The sequence below is a fragment of the Budorcas taxicolor genome, chromosome 13 (assembly GCF_023091745.1).
Source record: "Budorcas taxicolor isolate Tak-1 chromosome 13, Takin1.1, whole genome shotgun sequence".
Taxonomy (NCBI): domain Eukaryota; kingdom Metazoa; phylum Chordata; class Mammalia; order Artiodactyla; family Bovidae; genus Budorcas; species Budorcas taxicolor.
Window position 1 is genome coordinate 72,746,387 of NC_068922.1, and position 19,624 is coordinate 72,766,010.

The 19,624-nt window shown below is 47.2% G+C and overlaps 2 protein-coding genes across 4 annotated transcripts in view; one reads left to right on the plus strand and one right to left on the minus strand.

Moving 5' to 3' along the window:
* The first annotated feature begins 6,053 nt into the window (after window positions 1–6,053).
* Window positions 6,054–19,605, plus strand: TTPAL (alpha tocopherol transfer protein like). Of its 3 annotated transcripts, XM_052651411.1 has the most exons (6): window positions 9,294–9,344; window positions 9,743–9,780; window positions 10,441–10,900; window positions 14,174–14,367; window positions 15,997–16,107; window positions 18,618–19,605. In XM_052651411.1, the coding sequence occupies exons 2-6, from the start codon at window positions 9,766–9,768 to the stop codon at window positions 18,894–18,896; spliced, it is 1,059 nt and encodes a 352-aa protein (XP_052507371.1). In that variant the 5' UTR covers window positions 9,294–9,344; window positions 9,743–9,765; the 3' UTR covers window positions 18,897–19,605. The 3 variants fall into 3 exon arrangements, with proteins under 3 accessions (XP_052507373.1, XP_052507372.1, XP_052507371.1); XM_052651413.1 differs by lacking the exons at window positions 9,294–9,344; window positions 9,743–9,780 and adding an exon at window positions 6,054–6,080; XM_052651412.1 differs by lacking the exon at window positions 9,743–9,780 and having other exon boundaries at window positions 9,287–9,344.
* SERINC3 (serine incorporator 3) overlaps window positions 14,928–19,624 on the minus strand; it is a 31,903-nt gene continuing 27,206 nt past the window's right edge. Inside the window, exon 11 of the mRNA XM_052651410.1 lies at window positions 14,928–15,456. The gene's annotated coding sequence lies outside the window, so the exon portion shown is untranslated. The remainder of the gene's footprint in view (window positions 15,457–19,624) is intronic.

A 19,624-nucleotide genomic window follows, 5' to 3' on the forward strand; every position in this document is an offset into this window, starting at 1 on the left:
GAGTTCACAGTTCACGTATTGCTGAAGCCTGGCTTAGAGAATTTTGAGCATTACTTTACTAGCATGTGAGATGAGTGCAATTGTGCAGTAGTTTGAGCATTATTTGGCATTGCCTTTCTTTGGGATTGGAATGAAAACTGACCTTTTCCAGTCCTGTGGCCACTGCTGAGTTTTCCCAAGTTGCTGGCATATTGAGTGCAGTACTTTCACAGCATCATCTTTGACGATTTGAAATAGCTCAACTGGAATTTCATCACCTCCACTAGCTTTGTTCATAGTGATGCTTTCTAAGGCCCACTTGGCTTCACATTCCAGGATGTCTGGCTTTAGGCGAGTGATCATACCATCGTGATTATCTGGGTCATGAAGCTCTTTTTTGTACAGTTCTTCTGTGTATTCTTGCCACCTCTTCTTAATATCTTCTGCTTCTGTTAGGTCCATACTATTTCTGTCCCTTATAGAGCCCATCTTTGCATGAAATGTTCCCTTGGTATCTCTAATTTTCTTGAAGAGATCTCTAGTCTTTCCCATTCTGTTGTTTTCCTCTATTTCTTTGCATTGATCGCTGAGGAAGGCTTTCTTATCTCTCCTTGCTATTCTTTGGAACTCTGCATTCAAATGGGTATATCCTTCCTTTTCTCCTTTGCTTTTAGCTTCCCTTATTTCCACAGCTATTTGTAAGGCCTCCTCAGACAGCCATTTGGCTTTTTTGCATTTCTTTTCCATGGGGATGGTCTTGATCCCTGTCTCTTGTACAATGTGATGAACCTCCGTCCATAGTTCATCAGGCACTCTGTCCATCAGATCTAGTCCCTTAAACCTATTTCTCACTTCCACTGTATAATCATAAGGGATTTGATTTAGGTCATACCTGAATGGTCTAGCGGTTTTCCCTACTTTCTTCAATTTAAGTCTGAATTTGGCAATGAGGAGTTCATGATCTGAGCCACAGTCAGCTCCCGGTCTTGTTTAATTTCACAAAAAGATGCTTTTCTTAGTCTATTATTAGGTTACTTGGTGGTAGAATTCATATTGGAAAGGCATTATACTTTCTCAATTCCATCTTCAAAAGATAAGCAATTCGTGTTTTTGCCAAATATTATGAACTTAGGTACTGAAGCATATTTGATGTTTCAGTTAGTGGCAAGTATTGTCTTTGTTGCAGCTGAAATTGTCCCATCTTCAGGTTGATTTCCAAGTCCTTTGGATGTGACCCTAGGGCCTTTGATAGCTTCCTTATTATCTGATACGACAAGACATTCCAGGCTTATCTTGCATATTTCCTGCTGCTGATCTGGAATCAGCAGTTTCTCTAGGAGGTCCTTATATTTTTTTAAATAGAAAATAGGCTTTCAAGACTAGAATCTGAGTGGTAGGTACCGCTAGATTAGTCATTGTTTCTGTGCTATTTTAGTGGCTAGAACTAAATATTTTTATATATACAAATATTTATAAACATATAGATACATGTACACACATATGTATATTTTATGTACGTATATTGTTGTTGTTTGTTTAGTCACTAAGTCGTGTCCAGCTCTTTTTGAAACCCCATGGCTACAGCCCACCAGGGTCCTCTGTCCATGGGATTTTCCAGGCAAGAATACTGGAGTGGGTTGCCATTCTTTCTCCAGGGGATCTTCCCGACCCAGGGATCAAACCCATGTCTCCTGCATTGGCAAACAGATTCTTTACCAGCCACCTGGGAAGCCCATGTATGTATATACACATACATATAAATATGCTTTCTGCGTATTGTTAAGAAAAACTATGGCCTGTTCGCTGAGGTTTTCTGGCTCCATTTCCCATCCCTATCTTCATCTAGTCCTTCTGCTCTTTTTTGATTCCCTTCCCAATAGTTTCTCTCCAACACAGGGCCTGCCCTGGAAGAACTGTTGGCTATTTCAAGAATTCAGAGAAGGGTCTTTCCTGGTGGTCCAGGGCCTAAGACTCCACACTCCCAGTTCAGGGGGCCTGGGTTGGCTCCCTGGTTCAGGGAACTAGATTCTACAAGCTGTAACTAAGTGTTCGCATGCCACAACTAAAGATCCCATGTGATGCAGCAAAGATCGACCATCTCGTATGCTGCAACTGAGATCCAGAGCCACCAAATTAATAAACATTTAAAAAATCAGAATTTAGGTTGAGGGTTTCCCTGGAGGCTCAATGGTAAAGTATCCACCAGCCAATGCAGAAGATATGAGTTTGAAGATCCCAAAGGGAGATGTGGGTTGGGAAGATCCCCTGGAGAAGGATATGGCAACATACTCCAGTATTCTGACCTGGGAAATCCCATGGACAGAGAGTCCCTGGCAGACTACAGTCCATGGGGTCGCAGGCGTCTCGAAGATTAGGACACGACTTAGTGACTAAACAACAACAACAGAATTTAGGTCATTACAGAAAAATACTGAGGCTGGTTCTAGATCGTCTGAGTTCATTTTAGAATCACGTGCCTTGAAAACAAACAGGCTCCTCCAGCACACATTCGGTGTCCAGCTTTTTTCTTCAGAGACTGGAGAAGGTTTAGAGGGCAGAATATTTAGAGTCCTTCAAACCAAGATGCAGGGCAAGCTGTCCCCCCTCCAGTGATCTTTCGAGTGGGGTGGTCATTATAAATCAACAGATATTTCATGACTCAATGTATCAGAATTCTGCATATGCCATCCCACTGAAGTCTCCCAAAAACCCCTTACACAAGGGACACCACCTATCATTTCACACATGAAGAAATGGACCTTCTCAAGGAGTAGTTCAAAGTCCATTACTTCTGAGGGTCCAAGGCAGAAACTCAGAAGACAGAAGCTCAGTTCCCAACTCAATCACAAACTCATCATGCGTGGCCACAGGCAATTTCTTCTCCTACTCTAAGCCTGTTTCCCATCTTGTAAAAATAAAGAGGCAAGAGAAGGAGGAGGCACAAGAGGCAAGAGTGGGCCAAGACTGAGCGACTAGGTACCCACACCTCTCCTCCTGCTGGCAGTATCTGGGATGGCAACCTGGACTCGCCGCCACGACAGTCTGGGCCGAGGAGAGGGGTTTATCCCAAATGCCTAGTACAACATGGTTTGGACAGGGTCATCCCTTGCACTTTGTCACAAGAGCTGCTATTTGTAAAAAAAAAAAACACTTACTATCTGCCCAGCCTGGGCCAAGGTGTTTCCTCTCACGAACTTATTTAATCAGCATTTTGCCTTTGGAAATTTGATCGACTTGGCCAAAGTCACACAGCTGGGAATAGGGATGCCAGACTGTGATAGGCTTAATATTGGCCCCCCTAAAGACACGCTTGTGCTAGTCTCTGGAACTTGTGAATATCTTACCTGGTATGGTAAAAGGAACTTTGCAGATGTGATTAAGGGTCTTGAGATGGGAGACATCACATCAGTTCAGTCGCTCAGTTGTGTCCGACTCTTTGCGACCCCATGGACTGCAGCACATAAGGCTTCCCTGTCCATCACCAACTCCCCAGAGCTTGCTCAAACTCATGTCCATCAAGTCGGTGATGCCATCCAACCATCTCATCCTCTGTCGTCCCCTTCTCCTCCTGCCTTCGATCTCACCCTGATGTAGCGTATGGGGCTTTCCAGGTGGCACAGTGGTAAAGAACCCACCTGCCAATGCAGGAGATGCAAGAGATGCAGGTTCAGTCCCTGGGTTGGGAAGATTTTCTGAAGTAGGAAAAGGCAACCCACTCTAGTATTCTTGCCTGGGAAATTCCATGGGCAGAGGAGCCTGGTGGGCTGTAGTCCATGGGGTCACAAAGAGTCAGACACGACTCAGCTTGCACATGTGTGCGCACACACACACACACACACACACACACACACTTAAAAACTGGCAAGAGGGTAGGTCATCCCTGGTAGCTCAGACAGTAAAGCATCTGCCTACAACGCGGGAGACTCGCGTTCGATCCCTGGGTCAGCAAGATCCCCTGGAGAAGGCAATGGCAACCCCCACTCCAGTATTCATACCTGGAAAATCCCATGGACCGAGGAGCCTGGTAGGCTACAGTCCATGGGGTCACAAAGAGTCGGACACGACTGAGCGACTTCACTTTCACTTTTCATATGTTAAATATTGTTACCAGAAGAAAATTTTTTAAAAAATATTTTTAAAGAGGCAGGCAGGAAGATCAGAGTCAGCAATAGATGTGACACCAGAAGTAAAGGTTGAAGTGATTCAAGAAGAGCTATGGAATGCTAGCAGCCTCTGGAAGCTAAAGAGGCAAGAAGATGCACTAACACCCCCCAACCCAATCCCTTCAGCCCACGCCAGGCAAAGTCACCAGAGAGAATACAACCCTGACAACACCTTGACTTTAGACTTTCTGACCTGCAGAACTATAAGGGAATACATTTGTGTCATTTCAAGCCAGTAAGTTTGTAATAATTTTTGATAGCAGCAATAGTAAACTAAAACATAGATTTAGGGAAACAAACAAACAAAAAACATAGGACACCCAGGAATTCCCTGGCAGTCCAGTGGCTGGGACTTCATGCTCTTATTGCTGAGTGGCAGGGGAACTAACCGAACTAAAGGGGCTTCCCCTGTAGCTCAGCCGTAAAGAATCCACATGGAATGCAGGAGACTCAGGTAGACGCGGATTCGATCTCTGGATGGAGAAGTGTATGGCAACCCACTCTAGTATTTTTGCCTGGAGAATCCCATGGACAGAGGTTTGTGATGGGCTGAAGTCCATAGAGTCGCATAGAGATGGACACAACTGAAGCAACTGAACATAAACGCGCAGGGAACTAAAAACCCACAAGCTGTGTGGCATGGCCCCCAAAATCATTTTTTAATTTAAAAAAAAAGCAGGATGCCCAGTGAAATTTGAATTTCTGATAGACAACAATTTTTAGTATAAGTACACCCCCAAAATTGCATACTTAAAAAGAAATTCTTGTTTGTATGAAGATATTCAACTTTAATTGAGCCTTCTGTACTTTATCCCAGAAGTGGTAGTCAGAGCAGGAACGAAAACGCCGAACTCCCAAGATCCTTGCGCCCTGCTCCCAGCCCATTTAACATCTAGCGGAAACTTCTGTGTTCTTCTGGGCCACCTATGTCAGTTCCCATCTCCCTGGGATTCCTCTTGCTCCAGGGGTAAGAAAGGGGCTAGATTGTTTAAAGCCATCTCCTGGATACTGCTTTGGGCTCTTGAGTCCTCCTGGACCACACAATTTCTCCCCCCAAAGCGTTTCACTGTCTTTACCAGGACATCAGTATTATTCTGCTTGAAAGAGGGACCTAGGATATTGTCTCAAAAACTGTACAAAATATATGGGCGGGGAGGTGGAGGGCGCTGAGGATTTTAATGGACTGCGGTCAGAAGGCTAGTAAAGCCTTTTTGAGGTTACCATTTTCTGAAACGGACTTCATGAACACCAAAGCAGGAAGCAAAGAACTACTGAATCAAGATTCCAGAGCAAGAATCATGTTACAAATTAGGGAAAGGAGGCCTAAGGAGGAAGACTCCTTAGGAGCAAGACTTGAGGAGACAAGTTCAAAGTCACTTGGCCAAAGACAGACAGATGTCGGTCCCTGTATTGTAGTTTTAACCTTTGGAGCAGCCAGTCCTGGCGGCAGCTCTGGAATTCTGAAATGCTAACCCTGAGGTCTAGGTTTGAAGTCCTATACTTCATTGGTTGACTCCGTTTCCCTTTCATAAAATAGCAGGATTCCGTTTCAGAATCTAATGAGGTGACGGATGTAATACACCAGATAACACAGTTAATATATTCTTGGCAAACGGCAGCTCCTTTCCTTCCTTCTCGAGTCCTCAGCTTCCCCAGCTATGCCACCGAAACCTGTGCCTCGAAGCCACCTTCTCCCCAGGTTCAGGAACCCACGGCGCGGTTTCGGCCACCGGGTGGGGACTCAATGCTTGTCTGTCAAGGGAAGGTCGCACATGCGCACTCACGGGGGCGGGGCCCCGCCTTCCCACGCTCTGTGTGCGTCACTTCCGGCGCGAGCGGCCGGGCCGGCTGGGCTGGGAGTGCGGGTCGGTTCTGTGCGCGCTGCCGGACGAGGCTCTCGCCGCCGGTTGACCCGCGCTCCGCCCCGTAGCCGGGCCGGTGAGTGCCCACGAGCCCGTGTGCCCGAGGGACCGGGGAGAGGGACCCCCGAGAGGGAGGGATGACCGGAAGTGGGGTACCCGCGTAGGGAGAGACCCCAGGAAACGGGGACCCCTGGGGAAGGGGTGACAACCGGAAGTGGGGGGCCTCGGAGGGTTGTCGACGGGGCATGGGGGCTCTTGGGGCTCCAGGAACGGTGGATTCCTGACCTCTCCTTGGGGGAGGGTGGGGAGGAAGGTGATGCTCGAAAAATGTTAGGCTCCAAGTGAGGAAGGTTCTCGGCTTCCCCCTAACAAATGGTGTTTGCACCCATCTATATGCCCACCCATCGATTCCTTCACCAGACTGACCGAGTCGTGCGCTGTATTCGATACCGCCAGGGCCCTGGAGATTAAACTGGAAGCTCTAGGTGCAGCGTGGAGCCCAGTGTGGGGCTGGACACGTCTTTGCTCTGCCTCACTCGATGGGTACCCTTGGGCCCTTAACCTCTCTCATCCACTGTTATTTACAGAGCACCGTCATGGTCCAAGCACTGGGGAGAGCAATGAATGTGAGAGGCAATTTGTCTGCTCCCATGAAATTCACATTCTAGTGTGCAGATTCCCCCTTGGTGAAATAGTATTAGTGTTCTCACCAAAATATTGTGAAGATTAAACGAGAGATGGGTGTAAAGTGCTTATCATAGTCCTCCATACATGGTAAAGCATGCATGAGCATGTTATCTCTTGTCATCATACTAGGTTAAATTTCATAAAGCAAGCAATTATATTGAACATTGCTGTGTGCCCAGCACTTCTAAGCATAGTGCCTGCCACAGGTGATCAGTAATTATTTGATAAATGAATAGATGGGTAAAACTGACTCAGAAGAGTTTCGGATAAACACACGACAGTGGACTGCAGTTTCTAAAAGAGAAATAGGAACCGAGTGCTGTGGGACACTGGAGTTACCCTGGAGAAGTGAAGGAAGGCTTCATAGAGGAGGTGACTTTGAAGCTAGGCCTGGTTGGAAACAAATGAAGAAACTCCCAGACAGGCATCAGAAATGCATGAGGTGTTCATCAGTTTGATCATTTGTTTTGACTGACATTTAATGTGCTTTGAGAGGAGGAAAGGTGGGAGTGGGACTTGGAGCCTAGGTCTGTAGTGCATGGACATTACAGTCAGTTTTCTGGCTAAGTAATGGACTGGAATTACGGGCATCTGTTGGCGACTCCCAAGAAAACAGAGCCCAGGGTGGGGCCTGCGAACCATGATTGTTGATCTCTTCCTCACCCAGCATACCTCTGCCAAGCAGGTTAAACTCACTCAAAAAATATTTATGCAGCGCAGGCTATGTGTCTGACACCCTGTTAAGTGCTGTGTTGATGGTGATAAACAAGACAGTTGTGGATATTGCACACGAATTGCCTACGATTGCCACAGTGAGAGAAGTGCTATGCCATAGAGTTCCTGCAGGGGGCGCGGGCTGCTCCTAAACTGACCGGAGTCAGAGAGAGACGTCTTCCCTGCTTCAAAGCCGGTCATCCCTGACCTGGCTTTCAGTGGCCTCTAAATGGTCTCTTTGCTGCTGTCCTCATCGTCTTACAGCCATCCTCTTACATTCTCGAGACAACCCAGTGATCCTTTTAAAATCTAAATCCGATCATGTCACTCTACTCAAAACCCTCCAAAGTCAGAGTAACTAAGCTCTTACTGGCCTACAAAGCCCAGTACCAGTTGGGACCCCAGTTCCTCTCTAAATCCATCTGCTAATACTCTCCGCCTTGTGCATTTGGCTCTTGCCATACTTGTCTCCTCCCTATTCCTTGATAAGCCAGGCATGGTCCTGCCTCAGGCTTTGCACTTTCCTCCCCCGACAGACCTACATGGCTTGCTCCCTGATCTCCTTCATCTTTGCACACATGTCGCTTGATCAGGGTGCAGACTTCCCTGATCACCCTACCTAAAACTGCACCTCCTATCTCCAGGTATATCCAGCCCCCTTACCTGCAACCCCCTTGCCTGCTTTATTTCCCTCCATAGCCCTTATCATCTTCTAGTAGACTATACAATTTATTTTGCTTATATTCTGTCTCCCTAATGAAAATGTAAGCTCAGTGAAGGCAGGATTTTTTCTTTGCTCACTGCTGTATCCCCCAGTGCCTGGTCAAGGGCCTGGTACCTATTAAGTGCTTGGTATCTGTTGAATGCATGAAGTGACATCTAATGGGGTGAATTGGTATTGGCTAGAGGCACTGAAGGAAGAGCCTGCTAGTCAGAGAAAACAGGATGTGCAAAGATAAGAAAACCACCTTTGGGAGAAAGTGAAAGAAGCTGGGTAGGGCTGGAGGTTAGCACACGAGCGACAGAGTGGGCAGACCTAAGATTTGGAGGAGGTGGCCTGGTCACTGTGGCTGCTGTGGCTTGTGGGGAAGACTGGCTATGCACAGAGGCCCCGAGATGACCCCTGCCTGCCTTGTTGAGCTCAGAGTGGGGGAAGAGTGACAGCCCATGGACAGAAGAGCTTGGGCTTCAGAACTGGGCAACCTTGCTGGGACCTCATTCCTGGAATATCTAAGGCAGCTATGTTGGTTTTTTTTGTTTTGGCTTTTCATTTAATAAGTGTGTTAGTTCAGCTCTTCTAAGAAACAGACACTAGGGTGAGATTACAGATGGAAGACATTTAATGGTGGCAACACATAAAAGGGAGGGGAAACTGGAGAAATCAGGGAGAGCTTCAGACAGCTATGTGAGCCTGGTCCCTGTGCAGGAGGTTTGGGCAAGGAGTCTTGGACTGCAGTAAAGACTCGGCCAGGCTGATAGGGAATCCTCAAGGTTAAAGTTGCCTGTTTGAGGAGTCCTACGTTTCACTAATTCATTGGCTGGAGACAGTCTGGGAAGTGTCCATCCCCTGGGTGGTGGATCCAGAGGGACAGAGCTGGGAACACCCATCAGTTAGGTTCCACCCCCGCAGGAGATCTGATCAGTTTTACAGCCGCCATGCCAAGTCATGTGGGTATGGTAAAAAAATTTTAAAGGACAGTGAAGAGTCTCCTTTTCTCTTAAATGTTCAGTGTCTGGTTCTGTTGCTTAAAGGGAACCATGGTTAACAGTTTTCTTGTACTTTTCTTCCAAAAATTTTAGGTGCATTCACAAGTATACATTTTGAAAATATAAATACAAGTCTTTCTTTTCATACTTTCCTGCAACCTGCTTGCTTTTTCCGTAACATGTCCGGGCATGTGGTAATAGTATTTAACTAGTCTCCAGCAAGGAGATGGAGGTAAAGTATTTTCAGTCTTTTGCCATTACAGTTAATACTTGCAATGATCATCCATATTTTACAAACACATATAAATACATAGAAATAGATGGTTGGGCCAAAGCATATTTTTTTATTTGAAGTATAGCCAGTTTATAATGTTTCAGCTATATAGCAGAGTGATACAGTTATACATATGTATTCGGATCCTTTTCCAGTACAGGGTATTATAGGATACTGAATATAGTCCTTGTAGACCTTATTGATTATCTGTCTTACATATAGTAGTGTGTATCTCTTAATCACAAATTCCTAATTTGTCCCTCCTCTCTTTCCCCCTTTGGTAACTATAAGTTGGTTTTCTACGTCTGTGAGTCTGTTTTGTAAATAAGTTCATTTGTGTCCCTTTTTTTTCTTAGATTCCACATGTAAATGATACCATATGACATCTGTAAGGGTATGTGGTTTGGAATCTTGATAACTATTGACACACTGCCCTAAAGAGGCTATGTCAATTCATTCTCCCAACAACAACAAGCCCATCAGAATCCCTGTTTTGTATTTTTGCTAATCTGAGATTCAAAGGTGTTTTAGTTTCCATTTCTTTAATTACCAGTAAGGTCAAGCACCTGTTCATACCTCTGTGAGCATGGGGGGGTTGTGTCTGTGTGATGATCATACCTCTGTGAGCAAGGGGTGTGTATCCTGCTGGAGCAAGGTGTGTGTGTGTGTGATGAGGGGTGCTGGAGCAAGGTGTGTGTGTGTGTGTGATGAGGGGTGCTGGAGCAAGGTGTGTGTGTGTGTGATGAGGGGTGCTGGAGCAAGGTGTGTGTGTGTGTGATGAGGTGCTGGAGCAAGGGGTGTGTGTGTGTGTGTGTGTGTGTGTGTGTGTGTGTGTGTGACGAGGGATGTGTGTATCCTGCTGGAGCTGCCCCGGGGCTGGGCCGGACTGGACCAGACTGTGGTTCAGATACTCCTCCAGGAGAGAACCACTGTTCTGAGGACTTCGGCTTGACGACAGCATCTCTGCCCCCCTCCCTCACGCTGCCCAGGGGTTTGGAGTGACCGATGCCAGTGCCAGGCTTTCTCGGCATCAGGCAGGGCTTCTGATTCGCAGGGATCCTGGGAGCTAATGTCAGAAGAAAGTGACTCGCTGAGAACCAGCCCTTCCGCGGCCTCGCTTTCGGAAAATGAGCTGCCGCCGCCTTCCGCCCCCGCCGGCTACGTGTGCTCACTGACTGAGGACCTGGTGGCCAAAGCCAGGGAGGAGCTGCAGGAGAAGCCAGAATGGAGGCTCCGCGACGTGCAGGCTCTGCGGGACATGGTGCGCAAGGAGTGCCCCAACCTGAACACCTCGCTGGAGGACGCCTTCCTGCTGCGCTTCCTCCGCGCCCGCAAGTTTGACTATGACCGGGCCCTCCAGCTGCTCGTCAACTACCACAGCTGCCGGAGAAGCTGGCCCGAAGTCTTCAACAACCTGCGGCCTTCCGCCTTGAAGGAGGTCCTGGCCTCCGGCTTCCTCACCGTGCTGCCGCACACCGACCCCAGGGGCTGCCACGTCCTCTGCCTCCGCCCAGGTACGGTGCTCGCTGGGGGCGCGGGGGAGGGATGGGCGTGGGTACAGTTTGGGATGTGTCTGCCAGGGCGCTCTGTGTGCGCGTGAGTGTGCGTCTTATTCCCTTTGGTTCCCTCCTAGCCTTAGTCAAGGCTCTTGTATGTGTGTGTGTGTGTCTGTCTGTCTGTCTATGTCTGCCTTATTCCCTTTTGTCCCCTCCTGGCCTTAATCAAGGCTCCTCTGTGTGTGTGTGTGTGTGTTCAAGGCTCCTCTGTGTGTGTGTGTGTGTGTGTGTGCAAGGCTCCTCTGTGTGTGTGTGTGTGTGTGTGTGTGTGTGTCTTATTCCCTTTTGTCCCCTCCTGGCCTTAGTCAAGGCTCTTTTGACCACAGGAGAACAGAACCCTGCTCTACTGGCTTAAGACAAAGGGAGGATGTAGTCTAAGCAGCCGGGAGCACAGCACCAGAGAGCTGAGGGAGCACGGTGCTCGCCAGTCGGGAGCTAGACCCAGAATCCTTCCTCAGAGAACAGGAGCCGAGACCACCGTTCTCCTGTCTCTGCTTCTGACGGTCTGTCAGTCTGTGTGTCCCCCTGGGCCACGTTTTCTGCTGCCCTTTGCACGTCTCCTACACACTTCTGTCCAAGTACTGGCTTTTGATCCCTCTGTACACCCCTCAGCTCCCAGGTTTACCTGGCCACCCAACTAAGTTCCTTCAGTGCAGATTCCAGATTTCTAGGGTTGGGCATCTGGTGAGCTTAGAAAGCAACCCTGGTCATCAGGTCTGAGCAGGGCTGCCAGGACACCCCCACTCCCACCCTGTCACTCCTTAGTGAGCAGGTGAGGTACAGGTATCAGTGTCGGCCTGCCTCCTCTGACTTCTCCCCCAACCCCTCTGCTTTGTGAAGTCAGTGAAAAGCTTCACTTCAGATGCACTTTTCCATCTCAGCAGTGCATGATGGTAACTGAAATGCCTGACATTTCCTTGGTGCAGTAGTTTGCAGTGGGGGTAGTTTTCTCCCTGTTTCCTCCCCCACCAAAGTATCAGAAACACCAGAGAAGACTTTTTGGTTAACAGAGAGACCAAGGGGTCCTGGAACTCGAGCATTCTGATTCTCTGTCATCTTCTCCTTCTTCCCTGACCCTGAATACATAGTACACTCAGAAGAGTTCTCTGCTCTTCCCCTGCCTCAATATTTTCCATCAGAGCTGAGCTGACAGCAAATGTGAAAGTAAGATGGCTGTGTTCTTCTTCCCAAACATGCCAGGAACATGAGAACCTGCTAGCCACCCTTTCTGCTCCTGTGCAGATACTTCTTGAAGGGACAGCTGATGGGGAGTGGAACCCTCCCTCTGCCTTGAGACCCCACGTTACCATTTCCTTTAGTCATTTACCAAAGCTTGTTGGGAGACCAGCCTTTTCTATGTACCAGGCACAGTGTTAACTGCTTTACCTGCTGCTTTAGGTGTTTTCCAAAATTAGGGGGTGTTCATATTAAAACAGGGCTTCCCAGGTGACTCAGTGGTAAAGAGTCTGCCTGCCAATGCAGGAGACACGGGTTCCACCCCTGGGTTGGGAAGATCCCCTGGAGGAAGAAACAGCAATCCAATCCAGTAGTCTCTTCTGGAAAATTCCATGAACAGAGAAGCCTGGCAAGCTGCTGTCCATGGGTTGCAAAGAATTGGACACGGCTGAGCAACAGAGCATGCATGCACGCATTTTACAATAAACAAGGTGGTCAAGCAGTCAGGGCACCAGGAAACCTAGAAACCAGTCGACGGGAGTTTCTGCTGCTCCTCTGTACTCAACTCATATGAATATCACAAAACAGTCAGATGTTACCACACTGGTTTTGCCTCTTTGCTTGCGTGGTTTCAACTCTTAGCTCCTGAGATGGATTTTTCCCCCCCATATGTCTGGAGCAGATTTGAACACCTCCCCACCAACTCATCATTTTAGCAGGAGGCAGACAGACTTTTGTTCTCAACTAGCTCCCCTGGTGGCTCAGCTGGTAAAGAATCTGCCTGCAATGTGGGGGACCTGTGTTTGATCCCTAGGTTGGGAAGATCCCCTGGAGAAGGGAACCGCTATCCACTCTGGTATTCTGGCCTGGAGAATTCCATGGATTGTATAGTTCATGGGGTTGCAAAGAGTCGGACACAACTGAACAACTTTCCCTTCACTTCAATGTGAAAGCTGGAAGGTGTTGGGTTGGCCTTTTTGTAAGCTCTTTTGAGACATACGTGATTGAAAAGGATGACAGCCAGTCTGTAGAAGCAAGTTTAATTGGCAGCACTACAAACAGCAAGCTGGCACAATTTTTGGACAAAGGTTTTTTTTTTATAGAAATTTTGCACATGTCACAAATCGCACTGGGGACGATCCAGTGGAGTTTTATCTTTCTAAGATAAAAGAGACACACATATCTTGGTGGGATTTTCTTGAGGATAGTAGTTCACACTCAAAAGTTGTCATTCTCATCTTTTCCCCAAAGAGAGAAGGACTCCTCAGTCTTATGGGGAGCATCAAGGGAGCAACCAGCCTGGAAAGGGGAGTTTGTTCAAGCTACACCATTGGGAACCCATCTGCATCTCTGCTGTCCTTGGTCTGGGCTTCATCCTCGGACCAGCTCTTGCCTCATGGGTCCCTGGGTCTCAGGCTCCCAGCCTCACCACTACAAGAGAGAAGAGAGATCTTCTCTTTCTGAAGGGCCCAAGTCCTTTGGGGCCAAGAATTGAGTCCCTGTGCTTCTGCTTGACCTCACTTGGATTACTTGCTGTGGCCAGGAGGATACTGTGCCCACACTGGCCAAGCCCACCTCTGGACCCAGGAGTGAAGTCACTTTACACACTCAGTATGGCTAGCATGGGAAGAAGTAGTTCCCCCCAAGGAAGATGAGGGTGGTCTTACGAAGATAAGGGCATTTATGATGGCAGAAGGCGTGCATGTCCATTAAGGCAAGCATTATCATCCCATTCTACTTAGGAGGAGACGTAGGCCCAGAATGAGGAGAAAACTTGCCCAAGGTCACACAGCTAGGAAGATTCAAACCCCCAGGTGCGTCTGACTTCAGAGCTCACGATTTCATCTTCAACACTCAATTGCTTTTCCATTTCAGAATGTGCTGCTATGTTTGGAGTCAAGAAGCATCAGCTCCCACTTAAAGATCTAAATAGTCATGCCAGTAGAATTCTTTTCCATTTTTAAGCAATGGTTTAGGAAGGAGATAAATCCTGGCCTATCTGATTATTTGTGTGTATTCATTTCTGTAACATACTGTCCATCTTTACGAACTTAGACAGGTGGATCCCGAGCAACTACCCAATTACGGAAAACATCCGAGCCATATACCTGACATTAGAGAAACTCATTCAGTCTGAAGAAACCCAGGTGAATGGAATTGTAATTCTTGCAGACTACAAAGGAGTGAGCTTATCAAAGGCATCTCATTTTGGCCCTTTTATAGCCAAAAAGGTGATTGGCATCCTTCAGGTATGGCTCCTATCTGTCATGTACCTGTCCTGTGGCTGTTTGTCTTTCCCAGGGCCCTGTCTACCTCCAATTCCACTTAATACACAAACCCCATCTCCCACGCCTCCCCACAGTCAGGACAATACAAAAGCATTATGGGAAGAAATGTTAAAGTCCATTCACCACTCATTCTCATTAAGGTCTTCAGTAGTTACTGGGCAAAATCAACTTTAGAACAAGAGCCCCAAAACCAGAGAAATGCTTTATGCTTTTTTTGTTTGTTTGTTTGGGGGGTTTTTTTGGCCCCGAAGACAGAGAAATTCTCGAGAAATGGAACTGAGACATTTCTGCTGAGGTGATGGAGTCTCTCCTTTTTTTCTGTAGTATCTGGGCACAGGGAACCCTGCTGGGCTGTTTGGGTCAGATGCTTTTCACACCTCATGTGCATTTCAGAACAAGTCTCTGGCAACCATAAAGTTCCTCATGCGTCTGCAGTGTGTGAGATGGTTTGCACATGCCAAGGGCTTATTTTTTTAATTGAAGTATATAGTTGATTTACAGTATGATGTTAGTTTAAGGTGTACAGCAGAATGATTCAGTATTTTTCTAGATTATACTCCATTAAAAGTTATTACAAAATAATGACTATAATTCCCTGTGCTGTCCAATATATCGTTGTTGCTACAAAGCACACTTACAGTCATGGTAAGCCACTCAGTCCTTCAGGGAATCCTCTGAGATAGACAAGGTAAGAGTTATCTTTCCTTGTTGATAGAAGAGGAAACCTTCAGGATGTAGTCTGGCAGCCTGGACCCGTGTTCATCAGACCCAGTCGATGGGGTACTGTCTCCTGTGAGCTGTGGGGCACCAGTGATCCCACGATTCTCCCCCATCAAATTCCATGGTGTTTGAGCCTGTCTTGCACACCAGGCTGATTATTTAAACATTTAAATGTCACTTCCAGTCATTATCAGAAATGTGAATTCTGGCATGGAGGTAATACTCGGACTTCCCTTAGCTTCCACTCTTCTTTGCTTCTGCCAAATATTGTGCAGATTCAAATGTCAGGATAATGCATCAGTCAGTGGTTTTCTAGTCCTGTAAGATGGTCTGGGGGACAAAAAATGTTCCAGGGTTAAGTGTGTTTGGGAAATACAGCATAGTATGCCCCTTTCTTGTGAATTTCAACATAAACATTTGCAAACTGAAAGCCTGACCAGTCGGCAGTTAAGGAAACCTGTTTGACTGTATTTAGTCTACTATTCCTCAAACTCAGTTGCTTACCAGAGAACCCTTTTTGCATCACACACTAGTAACATTCTGAGAAATACACTTTGGGCAACACTGATCTAGAAGGCCTGATATTTGTTAGATCCATCCACACAGGCTCAGACTGCTTTTTTGCCCTAAGAAGGGCAGCTATGCACCTGCTTGCCTAACCCTTTCCTAAGCCAGCTCTGGGTCCTTAGATAGACTCTTTGCCTGAGACCCATCTTCCTGTCTAGCCCTGACTTGGGCTGTCTTTGAAGAGACTGGGAGAATCAGACCAGACTGATGTTGGGGCTAAAAATGGGGAAGGCAGGCTGTGGTAACTGACAGTTTTCAGATTCTAACATCGGGATTCTAATATTCCCTTCCCTTCCCCGACAGGACGGTTTCCCCATTCGGATCAAAGCAGTCCATGTAGTGAATGAACCTCGAATATTTAAAGGTATTTTTGCCATCATAAAACCATTTCTGAAGGAGAAGATAGCAAACAGAGTAAGTGATGATCCTGTCAACGATACTTTAATTTTTTTTATGCTTCTTTTTCTGTGACATCTCTAAATTTATTGCAACAACTATAAACGTAGCTTTTTTTTTTTTTTTTTTAAGATTTACGTATTTATTATGTTTTGTTTCACTGGATCTTCATTGCTGTGCGTGGTCTTCTCATTGCAGTGGCTTCTCTCGTTGCAGAGCACGGGCTCCACGCACATGGGCTCAGCAGCTGTGGCTCGTGGGCTCCAGAGTGCTGGTTCCATAGCTGGGCCACACTTAGTTGCTCCATGGCACGTGGGATCTTCCCGGATCAGGAATCGAACCCATGGCCTCTTCATTAGCAGACAGATTCTTAACCACTAGGCCACCGGAGAAGCCCAGTTTATTATTCTTGCCTGGGACTACTAAGTTGGAAAGTACAGGGTTTCAGATAAAATAAGTGAACAGTCTTTTCTCTGAGGGGAAGATGAAATTAATGGGAAAATAATACTTGACTGTAGAGAGAGCAGACCCAGGGTTGTTTTTGTAGGAGCATCTCTGCTCAGTGATCATTTAGGCTTTTTAATATCCTGGCCTGGGCGTTGTGAACCAACATCATATTTTATGTATGAGGACATGGCAAAGGGTGGGCATTGGGTAGGCTGTTAAAAAGAGTCCTGGAAATTTCTGACTGTAGCTCCTTGTGCTTTAAAATTGTTGTTTGTGTGTTTGTCGCTCAGTCGTATCCAACTTTTTAAGATCCTGTGGACTGTGGGGCTCCTACAGTGGGAGCTGCCAGGCTCCTCTGTGCATGGGATTCTCCAGGCAAGAATACTGGAGTGGGTAGCCATTGCCTTCTCCAGGGGATCTTCCTCACCCAGGGATCGAACCCAGGTCTCCTGCATTGCAGGCAGATTCTTTACCATCCAAGCTATAGGAATGTCCCTATAGCTTAAATTGTTGTTTAAGCCTTTCCATTTACTTAAACTTGTTGTCTTACTGCGTGAAGTTTGTAGGGTAAATCAAGGTTTAAGAGATCTGTGAGTTTACAGTTTAATTTTTATGTTAGAGAGGATAGGTGACACTTTAAAAAGACAGTCTGGGGACTTCTCTGGTGGTCCAGGAATTAGGACTCTGAACTTTCACTCCAGGGGACCTGGGTTCGATCCCTGGTTGGGGAGCTAAGATTCTGCAAACCTCAAGGTGCAGCCAAAAAAAAAAAAGATAGTCCTCCTCTGACCCTGAAGAGCCAGTGATCTTTTAAACTTTCCGAGGACCATGACTGAAATGTGATGGGTGGTATTTTTCTCCTTTCTTAGGCCTAGGAAAATGGTTATGGTCACTCACATACTCTTCAATTTTGTTCTCGCTTTCAAAGAGGAAATGTACAATGTCATTTGTGAGGGAGGGAACTTGAAATCCAGATTCCCAGGCCCTTTCCCCAAAGATTTCAACTCATCGGTTCAGGGGTAGAGCCCAGGAACCTATGCTTTTAAGACTTCCTTAGGTGATTCTGATGCACAGTTAGGATTGAGGACCTCTCGGTGTGGCCTCCCACCCTGGGTTTGAACCCATGTTGTTTCCTGGAGCTTCTGTTTGGAACCTGCTTTTACCAAAGCAGTCTTTGGATGAGGTCTTTTACATCTATGAAATGACCTTAAAGGTGTCCAATAATCTGTTCAATTGGTCCATTGTATGTTAATCCATCCACTCAAAAATATTTTTTGATCAGCTTTGTGCAGGTATGGTCTCAATGAACAAAACAGACCAAAATCTCCACCCCCAAGAAGCTTACATTCTAGAGAGACAGACAGTGAGTTAGTCTGCTGTCTAGGATGAGAATGTGCTAACGCTATGGAGAAAGTAAAGCAGAGAAAGGAGACAGCAGGTTCTGGAAGGAGAGGAGTGGTAATATTCCATGGGATAGTCAAGAGGTGGTGTCAGTGGGAAGTTGGTGTTGAGCAAAGACGTGAATGCAATGAGGGAGTGAGCCTTACAGGGATCTGGGGGACACTGAGCAGGGCGGGGGGCGGGGGAAGCAGGCCTAGAGGAGCAGCAGTGGGGCGTGGGAGGAACGGGAGGCAGAGGTGTAGCGGGCCAGACCGTGTGGGCCATCATGTGGACTCTGGCGTTTAGTCTGCGTCAGATGGGTGCACTGAAGTCCGCATGTTTTAGAGGAGTGACTTGATCTGACTTACGTTGAAGAGTGCTTAGGTTGTGGTGGGACAAGGGTGTAAACACAGAACAGAGGAAGATGTTCTGAGAATCCAGGTAAGAAGGGATGGTGAACTGGTCCCACTAGGGTAGCGGGAAAGTACCAGAATGCTGGAGGTATTTTGAAGGACCAGCTAACAGGATACAGGGTGTGAGGAAAAGAGGATGAAGAATCCTCAAGCTTTTCACAGCACTGGAAGAGCGGAGTTGCCATCAACCGTTCCTTTATTCATTCAACAGATGTGTGTTTGAGCACCTTCCAGTAAAGGTTGCTGAGTAACCCAAGGACTTGTGTGCTTTCCTTTCATTCTCTGTAGTTTTTCCTTCACGGGTCTGACCTGAACTCTCTCCATACAAACCTTCCAAGAAACATCCTCCCCAGGGAATACGGGGGCACGGCTGGAGAGCTGGACATCACCGCCTGGAATGCGGTGCTGCTGGCCTCGGAGGAGGACTTCGTGAGGGAGTTCTGCCAGCCGGGCCCTCCCTGTGACAGCATCCTGGGCCAGCCCCTGCCACCCGAGGGGCTGAGCTCAGAGGCGCCCTGTGATGACTCCATGCGGGCCGTGAAATCGCAGCTGTACTCCTGCTACTAGCCAGTCTCCCGCGAATGTCACCATCTTCACAACCTTTCCTTCTTTCTTCGGAGAGGCCCAAGGAGGATTCGAGGTGCCAGGGATTGTCTTGCTCCTTGGAACGGAACTGCAGCATGGGGGAAAAGCCTGGAGAGCTCTGAGCCACAGGGTGAGGTTTGGGTGGCTTGAATGACTCTGGAAGACATGGAGAAAGTCCCCCAGCAATTCCAAAATATTTGGAATCCCAGTGTGCAGCCATGAATGTGGAAGCCGTGTCTGGTAATTACAGAGCTCAAAGCAAGAAACATCAGGACCAACGTCACTTTGATCCCACGTTCCAGGAGAAAACCCCGATTGGCCAGGCAGAGCATTCCTGTGAGACGATTTGACCACGCCTGCCAGGGGGCCACATGTAAGATGGTGAGATTGTCTTCAAAGAGACTACAGACCTCTCTCATCTTGAAAGTCTGAGGGTCTGGAAAGCACCTTTACTGAATCATGCAAGAGGACAGAAGCAGCACCTCCTGATCAAACTCGGGAACCAGGGACCTTATGTACCCTTGGGATTCATGGGTTGAATCTTGCAATAGAACTTTAAAGTTTTCCCGAACCCATTAAGCCTTAGTCCTGGTTCTCAAAAGAATCATACGTGATCCTAGACGCACATGAGTTTACTCAACCAAGAAGCCTGGATGTCAGTCCTGTATAGCTAAAAGAATTCTGGCCTAAGAATTACGAGACCTGGGCCC